We start from the raw sequence: 21149 nt of genomic DNA, 5'->3' as shown, positions 1-21149 counted from the left end.
TTAATGTAAAGTTGTTGCATCTCTGTATTTGCCCCCCAACCCCAAAAAAAAAGTACTACCTCTAGCCTTGTATAGCTAATAAACCTAATAATGGTTTTGAGGCAGAGTGAGAAGCTCTTAAGTAAATCACGCAAGTGTAACATTAAAACAACATTTTTTAAAAAATCAAGTTCCACAACTTGAATAGTTTTCACATAAAAAAGAAGCACAGAACGAGCTAGCTAAAAAGTTGAATCCCTATTCATAATCAAGTATTCTAAATTTTCACATGTGCATGACAGGTATGTAACCTGCAAGCAATCCAATATCTGGCTGCTTCAAAATCAAATATCAATTTTACAGGCACCAACCCATCCCCCTCCTAAGAAAAAAAATATCAGTGAGGCAGTGAATCCATAATCTCTTCCTAAGAAAAAATATTGGGTTTTAGAATTCTCTTGTAAATTGGACAAATTTCACGGAAGATGCCATAAACAAGCATCAGTCAAGCATATAGATTCTAGAGGCAATGTCCTGGACCAGCCAATCAAATCCCTCGAGCAGACCCTCACCAGTGTATGCGCTACAGCCAACTATCTGCCAATGCCGAGAGTTATCCATGGCTTCCAAGTTCAGCACCTACATGATTAGTGCATATTAGAATTATTCGTAACTCAAGTTACTAGTCGTTTTTCGGGGGTCTTGAGATATGAGAAGTTAAAAAATTTCTGACATTTAGTTCCTATGTTTCCGAGTCCAGATTCTCTACTGGTTTTTTTATGCTGTCCTCTGCTAATTATTAAAAATACACTGTGTTTATATTTTAAATATCTTTTTAATATATTTTAAAATGTCAAAATTAATGGTAATCAGTGTATTATAAAGATATAGTAGAGAAACAACACAAAAAAACCAGTAGAGAATCCAAATTCTATGTTTCCTGAAAATATATAAATGCAACTTTTGCTAATAATTACAGATACACCAAATAAACCTATTCCTTGATCACTTCAAGTAACCAGAATCGTCAATTCCTAAAATCAGTTTGTTGAATCTGCTAGACTGCTTTCTGTACAGAAATTAAGGAAATTGTACAAGGAAGAAACACCATATAAAATTAAGCTCACCTTTGCTATTTCTTCGGGTGTAAGGGCACCTTTTATGTCCTGTTTATTTGCTAATATCAGTAAAGATGCTCCAGACAGCCTCTGTTGGATGAACAATAAAAGCATTGTCAACACCAATACTCAATAAACACCCACATGAATGAAAAAGAAAAGAGATTAATCATGTAATCTTTCCAAATTCGTAAACAAGAAGCTACAACAACAGTTTACTTTCTCGTTACAACTAACAACAACAAATCCTTATCCAACCAGATGAGGTCGACCACAGGAATCACATAACTCCGTTTGGTTCAATTAAAGACCATGTGTCAAAGGCAAGAACTTATGGTGATGGGTTTGGCACTAATACTACAAATAATCCTTTGGAGTGGTAAAAGCATTGGACCAAGACCAAAAAAAATATTAAACATTTATCAATGCAAAGTATTAACTTCAGACAATATTAGCTCAAAACACCAATAGAAGTATAGAAATTTATGTCAATCAAATAAAAAAAGAGTCCAAAAGCACAAACGAATAATATATCTTTAATTATCAACACAAGTAACAACATGTATACAACTTGTTTGTCAGTAAGTAAGAAACTATTGGATTGAACAAACCTCTTCCTTGAGAAGATTATCCAACTCCAATTTGCAATCATCCAACCTTCTCAGATCTGAACTGTCAACCACCCAAACCAACCCATCTGTTTGCTCAAAGTAATTTCTCCAGTAAGATCTTATTGTTTTCTGCCCCCCAACATCCCATATATTTAGGGTGTACCTACCAATGCCAATTGAACTCATAAAGTAAAATGAAAGCAAAAAATTTGAAGCTAGGAAGATAAAGAAGCCATTATAATGCGATTGAGGGGCGAAAAAGTGAACAATACTTTTGGTAAGCAATGGTTTTGATGTTGAAGCCAAGCGTGGGACTGATGACACTAGTGTCCTCTCCGTTTATCTTCAAAACGATTGTAGTTTTCCCCGAATTGTCCAATCCGCTGTACAAAAAGTGATTCCAGGTTTTAATCGAAACGTGTTATGAACAAAGAAAAAAAAAAAAGAGAAATTGGAATTGAAGGAATAACTTACACCATCAAAATTCGCATTTCCTTCTCTTTCCGCTTGATTTTTCTGATGATGCTCAGAAGACCCATTTGGCTCCCAAACACTCCCACTCAACTTCGAGCCAGAAATGCGTTTCTGGATCACGCCAGAGTGCCTATTGTATTCTTTTTCTTTTTCATTGTGAAAATGATAATGTTTTAGGACAAATTTGAAAAATGGTTTATAGAAAGATGCTCTAAAAAATAATTTTTTTACTTATCATACACACATCTCCGACTATAAAACTATATATTAGTATAGGCATTATCTAGAAGGGATTATGAATATATGAAATCATTAAATCACATGAAAAAATATGCCAAGATAGATAAGATACAAAACACAAAGCCACAAGCTCAAATAAATAAGTTGGTGTAGAAGTAAATGATAAATACCTTTCTATTTTATAGAGAAAATACCTTGTAAATTGCTAATCAATTAATTTGAAGATATTAATTATTAATGGTCTTTATTTTTGGTTGGAAGAGGAAATTAGTCATTATTTATTCATGTAATAAATCACGGTTTTTAATTCAAACAATCATAATAATAATACAATTAATTGATGATTTGAAGTATTTTTTTTTCCTTTGTAAAATTGTACTCCTAAATATAATTTCCCCAAATACATAGTTTTTTTTTTATTTAAATTACCAATTTCAGTAATTCTCAAAGTAAATTACATCATTGTGGTGCTTTCACAAAAATTTTGACTGTCATGACTGTTTATTTTAATTTTTTTTCAATGAATTGACAAGAGTGTATATGATGATATGGCTTTGATGATTTTTTCTTTATAAGTATGATTTTTAGTTTTGATAATTATTTATTTTTTTCAAAATTGAAGATGGATTTAAAAAAATAATTAGGTATAAGTAATTATATATTAAAAAGACTTGGAATATTAGATCTTCATTAATATATAAAACAACAAAATTAAATATAATTTATTCAAATAATTAAAATCATCCAAATCGGGCTGCTACATATTAAAAAATACAAGTAGAAGATATATTTGGAAGCACGACTACTTTTTTCTGTGAATTTTTACTACGATTAAAATAGGTATTTTCTTAAAAAAAAAAAACTGTATTTGTTTTAAAAGAAATTACAAAAATGATGGTTTTACCATTATATCTTAAAAACAGGCAAAAAAAATATATGGAACTAGAGTGTAGCCTTTGAAACAAGAATATTATTTGGACATATACACAACAAATTTAACAACTTTAAATTATAATATAATATTTAATTAAGTTACTTTCAAGGATTATTATACTTTAACATTTACTATATTTCATATTTATATTTAATAATCATAAATATTATTTTCTAATTTTATTTAGAATTACTTTTATCAACTAAACATAATATTTTATTATTAAAAGAGATTAAAAGATAAAAATGAAAAAGTAAATGTTGAATACTGTTTTGATTAATTAAAGTTTAAATTAAATTATTAAATAAAAAATGTTGTGGATTGGTGTAAATCTAGAAGGATGTTAACTAATGACTTTTTCGATAACCCTTGCCTTGTGGCTGCAATTCCAGTCTCTTCGCCCGCTTTCATCATATTACCTATTTAGGGAGCTGTATACTGTAATTCTGTCTTCCAAAAAGTAGTAGTGCAATTTTTCCATTATAAGTTAAAGACTACCCTTTCTCCATCTCCCATGTTTTGAGCAAACCCCCACAACTCATCTTCCTGAACTCCTGACACCCATTAATTCATGCATTTAAGCCTAATTCATTTTCAGAAAATTGAGTTATAAGTTATATTTTTATGTACAGTAATTTAACTTTATTCCATCTCACAAATAATTCATCCATATTGGATCCCGACATATCAGGGCCTCTCTAGTGAGCCATTGGTTGGTGGACGAAATAGTATCCTTCCCCAAACATGACCATTACGAGAACTGAGTTGTAGTATATCACAATACTTTAGATCTAAAACTAAATTCAAATTTTTAGAAAAACGGCTAGCAAACTTGTCCAACTAGCAACATACAAAGACAGAGCCAGAGTGATTTTTTGGACTGTTAATAAATTAACCGCAGTGAATTTTCTACCCTCATATCGTCCTATAATATGCCATCCCAAGCATTTCACAGACTACAGGAAAACCAGAATGCAGATAAAAGAAAACAATTTTACAAAAAGTAATCTTAATGTATAGTGTCCATAGCTATTAGGGATATAAAACGAAAAATCAATGAGAACTACATTTAAAAACTAAAATAACGTATATTATCTTACGACAACTTAAAAAGGGGTACGGCAACATGCCACCTCATCGCAGAAATATATGAAAATAATCGGCTCAAAACAATAATGTACACAAGAATCCCCTAAAGACGCTGTGACCGAAATTTCCATCTCAAAACACCATTGCTGCATTGCAATAATTAATCCAGCTATGCATGGACAAATTTCTCTTCACGTCTTGTATGCATGTATTATGCGATATTATCAGCTTGCTTCTTTACCAATAAGAATTAGGAAATCTTACCTCACCACTGTTCGGCTTGCCCAAGTTGTGGCGGTGGAAGGGAATAATGTACACTGAAGATTAAACATAGATATCAATCTACAGCAACTCCTTTTCCTTCAATAAAGTGGTACTCTTTTGCTCTACAACATTGATCCTACATTTGACTGATTCCTCCATGCTAATTAATGTTATTTTTCTATCGATAAAATTAGCTAGTTACCGAGCAAAATTCCCTCAATATACATATTGATAAGATAACCAAATCAATACTAATTCCTGAGCTTTGGGGGCTTGAGAAAGTATACACTCCTCACAAATCCTTTCCCAATCTCCCCCACTGTTTTTAATACCTTCAAAGGATTATATTCTTCATCAACCACTTCCTCGTGCTTCCGCTTCTTTAGAGAAAGGAAAAAACGGTGATCAGAAGATCGATTTGTTGAGATTTGTAAAGAATTCATAATATACTTCGCAAAACCCCACTAATATAAATGCAAATTTTATACCTTGGAAGAATATGATTCCCCCCATGTTAGACCAATAATATCGCCTCCCAGATAATCATGCCATATTTGGAATGAGGCTGAGAACTCATTCTGCAAGTGATAAATGATATGTATCTAATTAGCGAAGAGGAACCCATTCAACATGAAATCACTTTCACTGTACTTACCTTTAAGTCTCTGATAAAGCACTTTGATGGATCAAAATCCACCAGCAACTTATTTTTAAGTTCCTCTGCCCTGCCCTTCAAATCTTTAGGCAACAAAAAGGGTTGAAAACACTTGCTGGCTTGTCCTTCTGCAACATGTATTCCTGCCAACATAGCAAGTGAGAATACCATTTGATTAAGTATAACTTATGAAAGGGAAACAAATAATGTATAAATACAAAAAGATCAAGCTATCAATAATTACTATTTTTTAACACACTAATACCTTAGTCTAATGAGTTTGAACTCATGCCATCCCGCATTATAAATTTATCTTTCATGCATAGTACAACAATTTATGTGATTTCGTCACACTTGACCACGAGAAAAAATGGTGTATCCATCTTGCTACAATTATATAAACCGTAACCCTTCACCATCAAATCATTTAAGAACTGTTTAACATGTAAACTACTGGCTACTAATTGTACCATGATTAACTTCTGAAGGGAAGAGAAGCCTTTGGGGATACGGGAGATTGTCCTTGTGGAGAAGAATTACTGCATCATAATTGTTTAAAGGAGTCCTGAAAAGGCACTGCAGCAAAAATGAAAAAACTCAATAACTCCGGAAATATACTCTTCTACAACTAAAAGTTGAAATGAGAAAATAACTTAAAAATTTGCTCCACTCACCTCCCATCTGTATGGACCGATCTCTTCTTGAAATGTAAGTTTTGTCAGCAAATTGGCACTGCTTCGGGCATATGCAACTAACCTTTTTAGTTCCTGGTAAAATCACAAATATTGATGCATAGTCACAAGGCAATCACCGTGGAATCATAACTCACAAGTTAACGAACGCTTGAAACAGACGCAACAGAATCCATGGAGTAAAGTGTTAAAATGCAGACATGAAGTTTAAAACATCAACAAATTAGAATACTTATGTGTGGAAAACTCAAAAAAAAAATGGTAAACTGTGAGAATATCCTATATATTCTAAGCACACTCAACTTTAACAAAACCCCATCTACTGAGGACACTTTTACTGGAGGACATTCCTGCAGAATATTTTTAGTTAACCCCCGCTATAGTTTATTTTTTAGAGCATTATTCAATGAATTATGTGACAAAAAAATGGACGAGTGAGGAATGAAATCGAGAAACTTCAGCGCCTCAAGCCTTCTCTAATAAAACTCAATTATTTCCAATCTGAAGAGCAACAAACCATTCCACTAGGTGATAATCTAGTCCAAGCCTCAGATTCTTTATCATAAACTGTAGCTAAGAACATTGCTGGTCCTACACTTTGTCCGCTCTCACCCTGACCTTTTCTTCTTAGCGAAAAGTTGTCCTGAAAATCCATAATGAAATATATTTTTCAGAGACTAACATTATATCTTGATTTACCTAATCATGTACTCATACACACAGCCTACCTTTATTTCTTTCTCATCACTTTGGCTCAAGTCATTATTTATGTCGACAACCAATGGAGAGAAAGTCCAATCATAGTTTGAGAGTAACCGCAGGAACCTGTCAAAAAATCAATAAGCATAAGACTGTATTATAATATATTTTAGTAATACTAAGCCCTTTGCAACTTTCTCGTATGTGAATGCCAAATCCCGAGAATTTGCTAGAAACCCAAAAATAACTAAAGTCTGTGTCAGAAGAAATTGAAAGGTGCCCAATTTAGAGGATCATGACCAAGAGAGAAAAAGTAAGATGAAGTGGTAGAAATGTGGGAGAATAATGCATACGATCTGTTGGTGGATGGAAATGGCCTAGGACCTCTACAAGAGACTAGGCTGGAAATTCCAGAGAAAGGTATAGTGAATTTCAACCTTCTGTGTTGTCATCTTTTGGTCCCCATTTTTTAGACATCCTAACATCATATACCCAGTTCTCAAACCCCTTAACAAGCAAATTGATATGTTATCTGCAGTAATGTATTCTACAGAGAATATAGGTTTAAAGGAGTGAGGAGTTTACTGACTACGGCTTAATAAAACACTCAATGTCTCTGAACAAAATTGGAAGGTTTTGATCTATCATCTTAGCCACGAAGCTAGCCCTTTTAAAAGGAAAAGGATAATTAAAGGAGAAAATCATTCAAGAGAAGATTAATATGGTCCTTAACAGTTTAATCAAAGAGATGAGTGCAAGACTTTGAGAGTAAGAATGCAATGTTGAAGCAATCACTGATTAAGTAGTAGTCATTTCATCTAGTCAAAATTAATTGGTTGATAAGATGACTAACAACAACTAGGAAACTCACCTCAAAAACCCAGTGATCCGTGAACAGGGAACATCAAATGGCAAAGGATTAAGAAAAAGATATGCAACCAATAGCTCGACAGCCTCTTCTACTAAGCAAGCTGAAAATAGATGTGAAGCAGCCCATCTTTTTGCAAGTCTAGACACATGAAAGGTATACATGAGCTTCAGATTATAAATGTAACATAGCTTGACAAAGAAATTTGCAAATTTTCACCTAGCTACTGGTCCAAATATTGGATAACGACTTTGAAATCCATTGATCATATTAGCATGTTGACTATGGATAAAAAGTTTCTTGTCAACGGAAGAAACTTGCTTAGCCTGAACATCCCCAACTGCATGTTAAAATGGTTTGATAAGTTAAATTGAGAAGTGGCTTTTCCAATTAAATCATAATCATATACAAAGTGGAAGTGCATACCTTCCTTTTTTAGCAAGCTAAGGCCTCTTTCATGCAAAATTTTTAGACGAAAAGCATATCCTGACATTAGCACGTCCACATTATCCTCAGTGGCAGTGCATGTCGTCCCCCACTTCTTTTGAAGACTGCCATAAAAATATTATCACATCTTAATAAATATCAAAAAGAATAAGATCCTGAAATGAATAAAGGATCTACACCCTACCTCAATCCAATTTGAAAAAGGAAGCTAGATTTTGTTTTTTCAATTGCAATTTCATCCATTGGCCAGTTCCCAGAACCTTCCAGCTGAAAAGGGAAAAAGAATTTGCTCTTCAATTGTCTGTAAAAACACCAGGACACTGAGCACAACTGGTGCGTCAAGCCATACCTGAATCATAACTTCCAGTGCTTGAATGCATGATGGAACAAACTTGCTCAATCTGAGAGATTCAATTTTTTCATTAGCTAGAAGATGAGGTTCCGGAGGGAACACTGATGAAAACCTGAAAGCTGAAAATGACAATAAGGATAGAACATTAGTTGAGCTCAAGCTTAAATGAGATTCAACGTTAACTTGAACATCCTTGTACTTGCAGTTTTTTACAGGATTTAATTAACAATGAAAACATACACCAACAAGCATAGACACAGATGACTTCAAAAAATGGTACAAGAAATATACAAGAAAAAATGGTAATTGAATGAATAATAAAATATCTGCCCAGGATGGTAAAATACCAGAGTCTAAAGGCAGTACACTGGACACCTTCAATGGAAGGTCTTCAATAAGACGCAAGCGCTTTGATAAAACATCAAATGCCCCAAGCAAACTACCAGCGTATGATATAGGATCTGTAAGTGAATAATTTCAAAAGCATCACAGCAGTTAACAAGCTAAGCAAATCACATGAGACCAGAAAAGGGAGAATTCACAAAGATCATTACCTCCACCACCGTGAATCAAAGAGAAATCTAGTTGATCCACAACAACTACAATATCTTCCGAGGATAGAGAAAGATGTCGACTAAGTACATGCTCAGATATTCTTTTCAAAACAAGATGTCTAGCCCATTGCTCACTTTCCCATACTGTGAAATGTTTTAGGGCAAAAGCCACCACCATGTCAGTATTTGTCAAGATACTTTATCTAAGCTAACAATATGAGAAAGTTGTGATGCTCATAGAAAATAAAAAAATAAAACAAAAAATGAATCGAAACAATAAATGCCTCACCTGTGCTTTCTGCAATTCTACCATCTTTAAATCTTCGAAGCTCAGCTTTCTCTCCCCAAAACTTTTGAAATTCAAGAGCCTGCTTCAAATAATGGGTGAGCACAGTAATACATGCAGCAACCCAAATGTGAAAGCAAAAAGAAAAAGAGGATATGTGCAGATGAATATATACCTCCTCTTTACTTTCGGAATTTGGGCCAATATCAACCATCCTATATGCTTTCTCCAAAGTACTCACTGAAATTCCTATGAACAACGGTACTTTATCAAATACCGACAAGCCCTGAGGTAGTGAATTTAGTTAGAAATACAACACAACACAAAAAGCATGAAAACACATTTTAAATGGGACACTGAAATTCATGCTTGAAATCATACATCGTCCACACTCCACTGGCATTGTGTATTTCTCCATGTAACTTGAATGGCTCTTGCTCTATCGTTTAACCCTTTAGATAAAATACCATGTATTTTATCCTCGTATGATCTCCAGCACTCATCGTCCAAACAAAATCCCAATGCAAATACCTCATTCTTTCCCTTCAAATTTATTCTACAAGATCAAAAACAAGTAATAATATAAACTTATAGTTTTTATAACATGAAGCAAGCCATAATGAAATTATATCGCTCTGGGGATAAGTCTTCTAAATATATCTATGTAAAGATATATCTAAAAATTATATCATATGCTATTTACACATGATAAACCTCAAGTGTTTCTTACGAGTAAAGATGACACGTGAACTCGTGTGTTAAAATGTTATTTGAAGGCATATCAATTTTTATGAGCAGTATGTATGAGTGAGAATTAGTATAGATAATACCCAATTTTGAAAATCCATAATAATTACAGGAATGAATGTGTATATATTTATATAAACTTATAGTTTTTATAATATGAAGCAAGCCATAATGAAATTTATTCAAAGAACAGAGTATCCATTCATAAAATAAAGTGTTTGAATAGACAAGCATCTATAAGCCAGAGAGGAAAGTAAAGGCAGAGGAGAAAAAGGTTAACGAGTCTCCAACGTGTTATAAGGTAGTAGAATAAGCACAAGCATAAAAAGAAGTGCTAAAAGGCTGTTTATTTACATCATTATGATTAATATGTTTTCACATTCCATATCCATGATCATATGGACAACATTCACCGAAATTGACATTTTCAAACACCTCCGCGTCATCGGTGAAAATTAAGATGCTATAAAACCTTATAAACAGATTACACTTATATTTGGTTTAAATATTTATTATAAATCTGAAATATAACCCAATGAAACTAACTTGTAAATTGTAAGGTGAGGTGGGGTATGTGTATATCATGGTGAGTTACGTTTTAATAAATTAAGGATACACTTTGATACCATCTTACGAAGTGCAGACCCAACGTATAATATATTTAACATATTTAGCTATTTATGTATTGTAAACCTTGCTATATAAACAAAATATTTAACCAATACATTATATTTTTAATCAACATTTAGACAACCTTTGAAAAGAAAATTATAGTTTTTTTAATCAGCAGTTATACTTAACAAAAAAGATAAAAATAATCCTATTAAATAAAAGAGTATAAAAATAAAGAACAATCATAAAAGCACATGTGAATAGAATATTATAATAAAATTATTAGACAAATAATATTTTTCATTGTATACTTATTATGTCGTTGGGTAGTATTAGGATCATCGGGTTTAAAATTCATAAACCCGTTGACCCAATCCAACCCACAAATTTCGGTTAGGTCGGGCAAGGTCACAGCTCAATGCTCTACCTATCAAAGAGGCAAAGCTGCCATTCACAGTCAATGACAAACTAGTAAATAAACATTACCTCATGCAATAGTCATACTTAACAGCATAGTCAATCTTGGTCATAAAAACTTCCTCAAATCCACCATCATTACACTTTTGTAAGCACCTAAGTGTCATAGCAGCCTCATCTTGAAGCTGAATACAGAAGAAGATCCAAAATAAATAAATAAATAGTCAAATTGAGAACTACAATGTTTATAATATTGAAAAAACAAGTTGGTGTACTGTTCAAATGTACCCGAGTAAAACCAATCCTGGACATTCGGAAAGCTAGATTGAATCCTCCAGATGGATGACATATGAGAATTGGAAATAACTCCTTAAGTTGAACCTTTTGCTGAAAATAGGAGTAGTGAACAAAAAATATTACATGAGAAAAGAAAACTCCAGCAAACAATGTAATTCATATAACCTGTTGTGCAGAACCGTTACAATGTGTTACGAAGACAACAATGAAGGACTGACAATGAATGGAAACATATCCCAAAATGAAAAGAAAAAGACAGAATTTACTAATAAAGTTCTTAATAAATGGAGCGAATAAACTTGCCATTCATTCCCAATTAAAACTAAAGTCTAAGCAATTGAAAACATAACAAAGCTACTTTGGGTCAAAAGCATAACGCTACACTATCAAACTACAATTTATTTAAAAATTGAAAAAGTAAATAGTAGCTTTTTGTTCAGTTTTTTCAAAATGCTATAAAAATAATAATTCGTCCAGATTAGGTTAATAAACAATCATCAAAACAACAAAACAAAAAGAATAAAGAATAAATAAAACATGAAATCAAATGATACATAAAATAGATTTACAATAAGTAAAAATAGTTAAAGAAAAAACCAAGCAGAGATCCACACCTCCTTCGTAATATGGATCTCGCCTTCCTTTGGAAAGTATAACCCTCGGTTCCACGACTCTGATGTTGCTGCAAAACCACTACCATTAATAAATACATATCTATTGTGCCAATACATATTGAAGCCCCATCCCCAGTCTGTGCCTATTTTAAAGTTAGTAGTCAATTGCCTGCATGTTCACTAAGAAACTGAAAATATATTTTTTTATTGATAATTCCTTTGGATGGGAAAGAAAAGGAATAGGCTTTGATGATAGAACTCAGATGCCAAATATAAAGGAGAAAAATAATGATAATGCATTGAGAAAACGTAAAAGCAAACCTAAACAAGTAACAGTTTTGTTTCCATAACACTCTAAAAAAAGTAAATGATTTCAAGACTCTTAGAAGAGAACTAAACAATGTTTTCCATAGCATTTCATCAAAACATGGATGTGTATCACAAACACAGTATATTATTGCACAGGACATAATTTGTGTAAACATACACGCATTGACAACCATAACCACCAACATGAGTAGCTTAACTCTCATAACAGACCAATCTTAGCACACTAACATGACCAGGAGAGCTGAACAAAATGAACGGAAATGCAAGGAGAGACTACAAGCATACCAATGAAATTCAAGGTGACGCGGAATATTTCAGTTGCCTTCATTGAATTGCTAATATGTTGCTTAGAAGCAAGGTATGCCAGTATGACAGAAATCAAAAACCCATTCAGGCAATCATGAACATATATTGAACTTCTTTGCCGGGCCCAAACCTAAATCAATGAGGACAAGCAATCGGTTCAGCTTTCCACTATGCAATTTTATTCATTGAATCCCGGACATAAATACCCAAAAACAATCAAATATCAAACCTTAAGCAGTATTAAAGCCTCCCTTAGTTCCTTCCATCCAACAAAATACTTGTCAACGAATTCAGCATCCTCTATAAACATGTCTTCCAGAATACTAGAATTGTACTTCGGTGTAGCCTGAAGATCAATCCCTTCAAGATATCAACAATCAATCATCAAAAACTCTGTCAAAAGAAGACGCCACAATCTTGGAGAAATAGAATAAAGGTATAGTGAAAACAGACCATTACTCAGGTTATGAATGTTGTTGCGCTTCAGGTTCAACTTTGCTATGCTAAATACAGCCTTCGCGGACGGAATAATTCTCACAAAAAAACCAGGCACTTCAACAAGCTTCGCAGCTGCAATTATTTTCATTGTTAGAATAACCAACAACATTTCAGAGGCATTAAATTAAATTCTGAGCGGACACGTAATGCAAACCTGGATACACAATGAGCAAGGGTTTTCTGGCTTCATTCTGCATAGTGGACCATTCAACCCTATCAATAGATGAAGACCTCTCCAAATACTTCTTTATCAAACATAAATACAAACACCTCTTGGCGTAGTATCTGTAATTTAAATAATCCTTCTCATGAAAGCATTCCTAACAAAATATGAAAACAATTGAAAACAGTTATAAAAGTCGAAACACACATCTCGCATTAGAAAATTAAATAAAACATTAATTAAATTAATATGTAAATTTGGTTATCGCAGTTCTTTTTTCTGATTATTGTACCTTTGGTAACCTGATAATAAGATCAGCATTAACTTCAGGCCTCGCAATACTCTGTATGGAGTAACTTCCACCAGTCTTAATAAACTCTGGCTTCTTAAACTTAAACTCGAACTTATCGGCGCCAATGTCCGCAACAAACCGCGATGCTAAATCTGCAGTTACCTGCCAATTCACGCGCATTCAGAAGCTCAGTGTTGAATGCACCGAAAATCATAGCAGAGAGAAAGACGAATAGAATAATGACCTTGAAATCGTTGGGAATTTTGTCTATGGAGGCTTTGATGGCGGAAACGGTGTCGTCAACGAGCTTAGTGAACTGAGGAGAGTGATCTACGTTGACCTCTTTCAATAGCTCCGACACCTTTAACTCCGTTGATTCCATGGCCATAGCTTCGGCCTCCATCGTCGTGAGTGTTGTGGAAACGCGGCAGAATGACTAACGGCTTGTTTGGGTTTAGGGTTTATGGCAGAATGGTGGGGCTTGACGTGTTAATGAGCAAACCTTTCAAATTATTGTTAGTGGGTATATTAATGTCCTTAATTTGTTTTTAGGAGAAATTAATCAGAATTAATTTTTGGGGTTACTATGTTAGATAAATAATCCAAATTAATTTACTTTATCAATTTTTTAAAACTTTTACAAAAAAATTGTTCGAATATTCACAATTTGAGAGGATCAATTATTTATTTAAAAGAGTTCAATTATTTTCATCTCACTACTTCATAAACCTACAATATGATTCTTATAAAAAATTTAGTGCATATATTTTTTTCCAAAATTAAGAAATTTGTATTTAATAGCAACATGTAATTCAGTAAATGGATAGGAATTTGTAAATATTATTTCTATTAATTATTTGATTAAATAAAATACTAATAATAAAATGTCTGAAAAATAGTTTTGGTGCGTATTATTTTAAGAAATACATTAATATTTTTTAATAATTTAATAATATGTTAATGATGGATTAAAGGAATTTAATATTGAAACATCAAAAGACCAAGTTTTTAATTAAGATTTTATAAAAATAAAAAATGTATACTCAAGAAATTATATCGCTCTGGGGATAAGTCTTCTAAATATATCTATGTAAAGATATATCTAAAAATTATGTCATATGTTATGTTATTTACACATGATAAGCCTCAAGTGCTTCTTACGAGTAAAGATAATACCCAATTTTGAAAATCCATTATAATTACAGGAATGAATGTGTATATATTTATTTGTTTTGTCATTGTACCGAATCAAATATTAGTTTTTGTTTTATACGTTTACCCATTCTAAATCATTAATTTTTTTATTTTTTATGTAATATAATAATTTCAAATAAATCTCAGGTTTAATTGATTTTTTGTTCTCGTATTGTTTGCGTGATCCAATGCAGTTTGATCTTTTTGTTTTCAATTACATCTTCGGATTTGTAAATATAATCTAATTAAGCTCTTTTTGTTAGATCGACGATAATGACATTGGACACCACATGTAGTACTTTTAATTTTCCTCTTATCTTTTATTTTCTTAAAAAATGTAGGTTAGTGTTGTGCTGGGTGTTAATTGTATTGTCAATATTCTGTGATGTTCGTTGGCACATAAAGAATGTTTTGTCTTGTATTCAATTTATTTTTTTATTTAAAATTTTAACTTAATTGAATACAATATATTACGTAAAGATTTATTAATGGGAAAAATAGAAAGAAATAAATTACGAATTAACTCTAAACATGATGTTAAAGTCGAGTTAACGAAACGACTTAATTACACAAAAAATAATTGATTAAATATATTTTTTTGTTTTTTTATTTTTAATAAAATTTGAAATTAGTATATTTGAAAGACTTTAAATCAATTTAGTTTCTCAACTATATGATTAGGTGGATTTAATTATTTTAACTAAATTTTATTCATTTTATAGAATATTTCAAACGTATTTTTTAACTAATTTGAATTTTTATTCAAACTTTTCAAAATAAATTAATTCAAATTTTTACTAAGAATAAAACATATTTAATAAAAAAGTAATCAAAGGATCAAATTGATTTATATATAAAGAAATATGAGAACAAGAAAATCAATTAAGCCCAAATTTTATTTGGTATTTTGTTTCACAGTTTATTTTTAAGTTATTTGTACTCCAATAAACTTTTAACTTAATTTTACTCTGTAACCAATAAACTTGATAATATTGTTTCTTTCTTGTAGTTATTTGATATTTGTTTTATGATTATTTGATCTTTATTCAAAAAATGTGATTTAATATTTATTCAATTATAATTCTTGTATTTGTATTTGATATTGGAAAAAAAATGTGTATACTTGATGTCTAATATCATATAATTTTGTTTTGATTTTAATATATATATATATATATATATATATAATTATAATTATAATTAGTATTGCAATTCGTACAAGGATTGGTACCCTCATATTTATACCTGATTTTGAATGGATGATACGAGATAAAAACAAATTATATATATTAAATATGGAAATGGGATGGGTTTTCACTCGGAGATTACATAATATTTTTTTTCGTTATCACTTTTATCTTTTACGAAGAAATTATGGTTAAAATATTATTTTTTTCCAAATTTTCGTTAAACTTAATTAAATCAGTCATAATTTTATTTTTTTAAACATATCTCATTTTTTTTGTTAATTTTGTTCAATTTGATTATTTTTTTACTAAAATCATTTAAATCATTAATGGTGATGAACAATGATAGTCATATCATTTTGTAATTTTTTTATTTTTAAATCTTTTTTAAAACATTCACATGTTAAAGTTAATATTTTATATTCAATTTGATCCATATATTTTTATTTTTGTTCAATTTAATCCCCATTTTGTTTAAATGAAACAATTTTGTGTCTCTCGAATCAAATTTACTTTCTATATTAAAATTCACATTTTTATTAAATATTGTTGTTTAGGATTACAATTAGTTTAAAATTAGAACGAAAATTTAAAAGATAAAGACAAATTTTAAAATTTTACATCAATGATTTTAGTTTTCATCCTTAAATTTTTTGTTATATTTTTAAACTAATTATAATCTTAAACAAAAAATAATTAATAAAAATGTGAATTTTAACAAAAACATCATTATAACTTTTATACTAAAATTAAATTTGGTCTCAATTCTAAGAAGACAAAATTATTTAATTTTAAATAAAATTTTTACTAAATTGAAAAGAAAAAAAAATTTGTGTGCCTTCTTTTAGAAGCACAAGTTTTCTGATAAAGATAAAGATGGAGGTACAACAACAAGTTTATAGCAATTATATCGTGAGTACATTTTAACTTCTTAAATATGTTGTTATTCTAATGTTTTATTTCTTGTAATTTATTAATAAAAGAAAAAGGTTGCAAAAAATGAAAGATTTACCATTTTTTACTCCAAAAACACTTCCATATAAAAGCTAAAAAACGATTGATAAAAAAAAAAAAGTTGTTTATATACAAAAGTTTCAAATATTGAAAATTTTATTTCATTAAACGATTAAAATTTGTTTGGTTCATCAGAAATATTATTGAAACATATTTATATAATTTCTTCGGGAATAAAAATGCAACGTATTAATTTTTTTTACCGAAATTATTTTTCAAAAACTTTGTTTTACCCTAATATTAATTTTTAAAAACTTAATCAGGCATGGGAAACATATTTTCAGGAAACGAAAAAGAAATATCTTCTACCAAATGTCCCCGTAGTTTTGTGATTTGAAGATTGGAAAAATATGTTGTATATGTTGGGCTGAGTTTTTAAACAATATTCCCAGTAAACAATATTTTGCAATATTGAATTTGGATTAAGTTTCCCATCAGCTTTTTGTTCTTAAAAAATATAATATCCCATAAACAATATTTTTCAGTAATAATTTTGGATAAAGTTTCTCATAGAATATTCCCACGAAAGAGATAGCAAGCTAACTCTCATACGCCGTAGTGTCTTAGAAAAGCTATTTCAATGCGCACTTAAAAACTACGAAATAACTCTTAAAATTATCCAAATTTGAATGTCTTAGCCAATGAACGACTAGTCCAATCCAAGTAGACCGATTTAAAATAAAAAATATGATAAATCAAAACCATAAAATATATCTATTAAAACTCGTTTCTAAATTAGCTCTTTTAGGAATCATTATAAATTGATTATCATACATGTAATACAAAATATATAACGTACAGTAAGATATAGTTCTAACACTTAAAATAAATTAAACAAAAAATATATAATAATAGTGTTGGTGTTGTATCTAACGTATTATGTTCACCGAATAACTTAAATTCAGCATTAAAATTAAATAATTAATGGTTCAGAAAAAAAAATCTAAAAAAATTTCAATTAATATAACTAAACTGTTTATTGTACAATACTTATACAATACAACCCACTTCCATAACAATAAAAAATAATCATGGTTATGCGTTTGTGTATATATGTACAACTCTTTAGAATTTGAAGTCTTATTTCTCTGAAAGATTTCAGACCAAACTCAACTAATTTTTTTGGTATGAAAATTCATTCCATCTACATCTACTCTTTAATAATAGTCTGACATGCTGAGAAAGTAAATTTTGTATATCTGCAAGCCTCATCCTGCTCACATAACTGTGATCAATAGGAAATTATAGAAAAGTATACAAGTCATAATCAAATTAACGAGTCTAACATATTTTATTGATTTCTTTCGTGTCGTTCTTTGTTAAGCATTAAAATTATATTGTGTTGTTATTTTAAATATTTTTTAATATATTTTAAAATTAATGATAACCAGTGTATTATGAAGATCAGAATAAAAAAACAAAAAAAAAAAACAAGCACAAAATCCAAATTCAAAATTAACACGCGCATAATAATTGCATGAAAATAAAAGTCTACCATCACACTTGGTATATATATATATATATATATATATATATATATATATATATATATATATATATATATATATATATATATATATATATATATATATATATATATATATATATACACACGCGCGCGCAAGACAAATTTAAGGTTTAACGTTTGATTTGTGTCATTCTGTTAACATCGATGATTTTAATATATGATACTCCAAGAGACGTAGCAGCAATGATTTTAGGTTCTGGTGTTGAAAAATGCTCTCAGTTCCAGCTACTGCAACATAACTTCATTGGATGATTAGATTCGATGCGGTCTTCCAAGAAGGTAAAGATTATCTCACTGTATAAACTGACCACTGCAACGCAAAAGAAATACTACTTTATTAAGTAAGCGAAAACAAAAAGGTAGTAAGAGTTAACAAGTGCGATACTGGTTTTCTCTTACCAAATTATTTGAGTTCATTTACCAATAATTAAGTGTTATACAGGTTAAAAGAATGTATTTGCATTAAAAACTACACTAATTAAAGAGCATTAGTATTTTAAAATATTGATTAAGGTTCGTCATTAAAAATATTTATATACTTCACCCTACAGTCTAATGTGATTTTTAGAATGCTTCTGTCAGACATGATTAAAAAAGAAAAGGAAGAAATAAACGGCGTAACGAGGCTCTGCCATGTCTTAAGAAGTTAATATCAATATCAATATCAGTATATCTGAAATCACAACCGACAACAACATCAAAAAAATTAGTAAAGAATTTGAACTCATGATCCAACTTTGAGACATTGGACCATCGAATTTGGTTCAAAGGAATTAAATGCACCCATGTCCCACTCGCTTTCGCACATCACTGTATCTATCTATGTTTGGGTACAAATCAGAAAATCGAAAACAACGCTATAAAATTTCAGATTCTGCTCAAGCATCAACAAACAGTTTGTTCAAAGGAGGTAATGGTCACGAGTCATGACATGCACCTGCGAAAGTTGGAGGTATAATATAACGTGTTTCCAATTAATCGATTCAGAAACGGTCCATATATGTGGTGGTCAACAACAACTATATATATAAACTAAGAGGTGAAGTGAGACAACGAAAAAGTAGGTTTATACGTAACTGAAAGAGAAAGTTAAAGAAATAAATCCAAAGAAAAAGCAAGCTAATAAGAATATAGAATTATCCCATTCTCACACCGAGGGCGAGAAAGGAAGCAAACAAAACAGAAAAGGTAAAAAGAAACATAATATCCACGATTCGAGACCATCATAACCATCGCAATCAAAAACATCATCGTAAAACGTTGACGTATAACTGCCTGTGTGTTTGATTGGTCTTGACCGTATCCAGGGTAACCACGCTAGCCAGCTACCTCCTTTTGTAATATCTTGTGTGACTATTATTATATTATTATTATCATTATAATATGCTATTGATTTTTGTTTTCAACATTTATCTTGTGAAGTCGTGGACGAGGCTCGTTCTGTCTGCGACGTTGAGTCTCCACGAGAGAAACGGAATGCCGTTATCGGCGTCTCGGTCGCCGTCATCCGCGAAACAGAACTCGCTCCCCATCCCCGGCGAGAAACACTGCATCTTCTGACTCTGCGGGTGTGCGTACCAGGAGTTGTTGTACACCTGCGCCGATTCCATCATGCCGCCAGAAGCCTGCTGCGGCGGTGCAGCCGCGGCACTCGCCCTTCTCTCCTCCTTCTTGAATCTAATCCCACACGCATTGCACAGTGACTGCAATGCAATTCACACACAAAGTCACAAACCACTCTTCAATGTCGGAGAAAAATAATGAAAATGTTGATTAAACTAAACTACATTGTATAAGAAAAAAGATAAGCAAAAAAGTGTTTTTTTTTGTAATGAATTGAATCTGGTTTTGAAAAAGAGATATATAGAGTTTAAGTTTGGAGGAGTGATAAGCATGGTGATTTAAATTTACCTTGGGGCCTCGGGGGCCATTTCTCCAAAGGGGAGTTGAGGTGGTGTCACAATTGGCGCAGCGGCGAGCGATGAGAGGGTCGGTGTTTGAGGTGGTATTGGGGGTTCTGGAGGATTTGGTTTGGGATTGAGGGCTGTGTTTGGATTGTAGTAAGTCCCAACAGAAGTTGGAAACGGAGGTACGTTGGTGGTGGCGAGTAGGTTTTTCCTGGTCTTGGGAGAAACGGGTGGATGGGGTACCGAGGGAGAGGGTGCAGTCAACAACGGAAGAGGAAGAAGAAGACGAGGAGGAGAAGGAATAATCGTAAATGTCGGAATCTTGGTAAGGTTGTTTATGGTTTGTGACTGAGAAAGGCATGGAGAAGGAGGTGGTTTGGGTGTGGGAGGTGCCACATGTACAGGGTCCCATGACGTTCCCCTGAAGACACTGCAACAACAACGATATTGATGAAGTGGCTCTGGATAGGGAGAGAAAGAAAGAAGATGGAAAATGGTATAAGAAGTGAGGGGGAGAAATGTAAACAACGTTGTCCTTAATATAGGGGTTGGTGAGGTGATGCAATAATTGGGTTGAAGTAGTTTGGATTTATAGCATGGCATAGAATGGAAGGAGAAAGGGCGAAAGAGAGAAAGAGAGAGAGTGGGGGTGTTGTTTAGTTTTGGTCATTGGGTAATGGGTAGTCAAAAGAAGCCACGTGACGAGCGGGAACAGTCTTCCATGGATCTGCCTTTTCCGATCACGAGGTTTTTGTGTCTCAAACCCAATATCCCTATCTCT

The 21149-nt window shown here is 31.7% G+C and overlaps 3 protein-coding genes across 5 annotated transcripts; all 3 read right to left on the bottom strand.

The window, feature by feature from the left end:
- Window positions 1–218: 218 nt before the first annotated feature.
- On the bottom strand, window positions 219–2388 carry TTN5 (ADP-ribosylation factor family protein). The gene is made up of 5 exons (XM_028051518.2): window positions 2183–2388; window positions 1981–2091; window positions 1709–1871; window positions 1107–1187; window positions 219–618 (listed from the first exon to the last, which is right to left on the bottom strand). Exons 1-5 carry the CDS (start codon window positions 2245–2247, stop codon window positions 481–483), a joined length of 558 nt encoding a protein of 185 aa, XP_027907319.1. The 5' UTR covers window positions 2248–2388; the 3' UTR covers window positions 219–480.
- A 1941-nt stretch (window positions 2389–4329) lies between these two features.
- Window positions 4330–14029, bottom strand: LOC114174052 (nucleolar protein). Of its 3 annotated transcripts, XM_085670176.1 has the most exons (27): window positions 13783–14024; window positions 13539–13700; window positions 13238–13403; window positions 13039–13155; window positions 12815–12945; window positions 12565–12715; window positions 11950–12017; window positions 11327–11425; window positions 11108–11223; window positions 9644–9818; window positions 9438–9548; window positions 9266–9344; window positions 8977–9120; window positions 8770–8883; window positions 8420–8541; window positions 8255–8337; window positions 8050–8174; window positions 7843–7963; window positions 7627–7764; window positions 6785–6881; window positions 6574–6699; window positions 6039–6131; window positions 5835–5940; window positions 5365–5507; window positions 5198–5287; window positions 4974–5089; window positions 4330–4845 (listed from the first exon to the last, which is right to left on the bottom strand). In XM_085670176.1, the coding sequence occupies exons 1-27, from the start codon at window positions 13939–13941 to the stop codon at window positions 4788–4790; spliced, it is 3210 nt and encodes a 1069-aa protein (XP_085526302.1). In that variant the 5' UTR covers window positions 13942–14024; the 3' UTR covers window positions 4330–4787. The 3 variants fall into 3 exon arrangements, with proteins under 3 accessions (XP_085526302.1, XP_085526301.1, XP_027914595.2); XM_085670175.1 differs by having other exon boundaries at window positions 4330–5089; window positions 13238–13368; window positions 13783–14029; XM_028058794.2 differs by having other exon boundaries at window positions 4330–5089.
- A 5438-nt stretch (window positions 14030–19467) lies between these two features.
- LOC114174169 (GATA transcription factor 18) lies at window positions 19468–20933 on the bottom strand. Its single transcript, XM_028058951.2, has 2 exons — window positions 20373–20933; window positions 19468–20164 (listed from the first exon to the last, which is right to left on the bottom strand). The coding sequence occupies exons 1-2, from the start codon at window positions 20778–20780 to the stop codon at window positions 19871–19873; spliced, it is 702 nt and encodes a 233-aa protein (XP_027914752.1). The 5' UTR covers window positions 20781–20933; the 3' UTR covers window positions 19468–19870.
- Window positions 20934–21149: the final 216 nt, after the last annotated feature.

Source organism: Vigna unguiculata, chromosome 2, assembly GCF_037176805.1.
Source record: "Vigna unguiculata cultivar grain cowpea cultivar isolate G323 ecotype 2 chromosome 2, ASM3717680v1, whole genome shotgun sequence".
NCBI classification, from domain to species: Eukaryota; Viridiplantae; Streptophyta; class Magnoliopsida; order Fabales; family Fabaceae; genus Vigna; species Vigna unguiculata.
Note: the sequence above shows the minus strand (reverse complement) of the source record. Positions and strands in the feature narration are given on the sequence as shown.

Bases quoted from the DNA above. Each gene is read 5' to 3' on its own strand.
- TTN5 (XM_028051518.2), bottom strand. From the start codon at position 2,247: ATGGGTCTTCTGAGCATCATCAGAAAAATCAAGCGGAAAGAGAAGGAA. The intron at 2,092-2,182 runs GTAAGTTATTCC...CTTTTTGTACAG, and splicing joins GAAATGCGAATTTTGATGGT to CGGATTGGACAATTCGGGGA. The intron at 619-1,106 runs GTGAGCTTAATT...CTAATCATGTAG, and splicing joins CACCCGAAGAAATAGCAAAG to GTGCTGAACTTGGAAGCCAT.
- LOC114174169 (XM_028058951.2), bottom strand. From the start codon at position 20,780: ATGGGACCCTGTACATGTGGCACCTCCCACACCCAAACCACCTCCTTC. The intron at 20,165-20,372 runs GTAAATTTAAAT...ATTGCATTGCAG, and splicing joins ATGGCCCCCGAGGCCCCAAG to TCACTGTGCAATGCGTGTGG.
- LOC114174052 (XM_085670176.1), bottom strand. From the start codon at position 13,941: ATGGAGGCCGAAGCTATGGCCATGGAATCAACGGAGTTAAAGGTGTCG. The intron at 11,224-11,326 runs GTACATTTGAAC...TTCTGTATTCAG, and splicing joins CCAGGATTGGTTTTACTCGG to CTTCAAGATGAGGCTGCTAT. The intron at 5,941-6,038 runs GTGAGTGGAGCA...TTTTTGCTGCAG, and splicing joins TCGGTCCATACAGATGGGAG to TGCCTTTTCAGGACTCCTTT.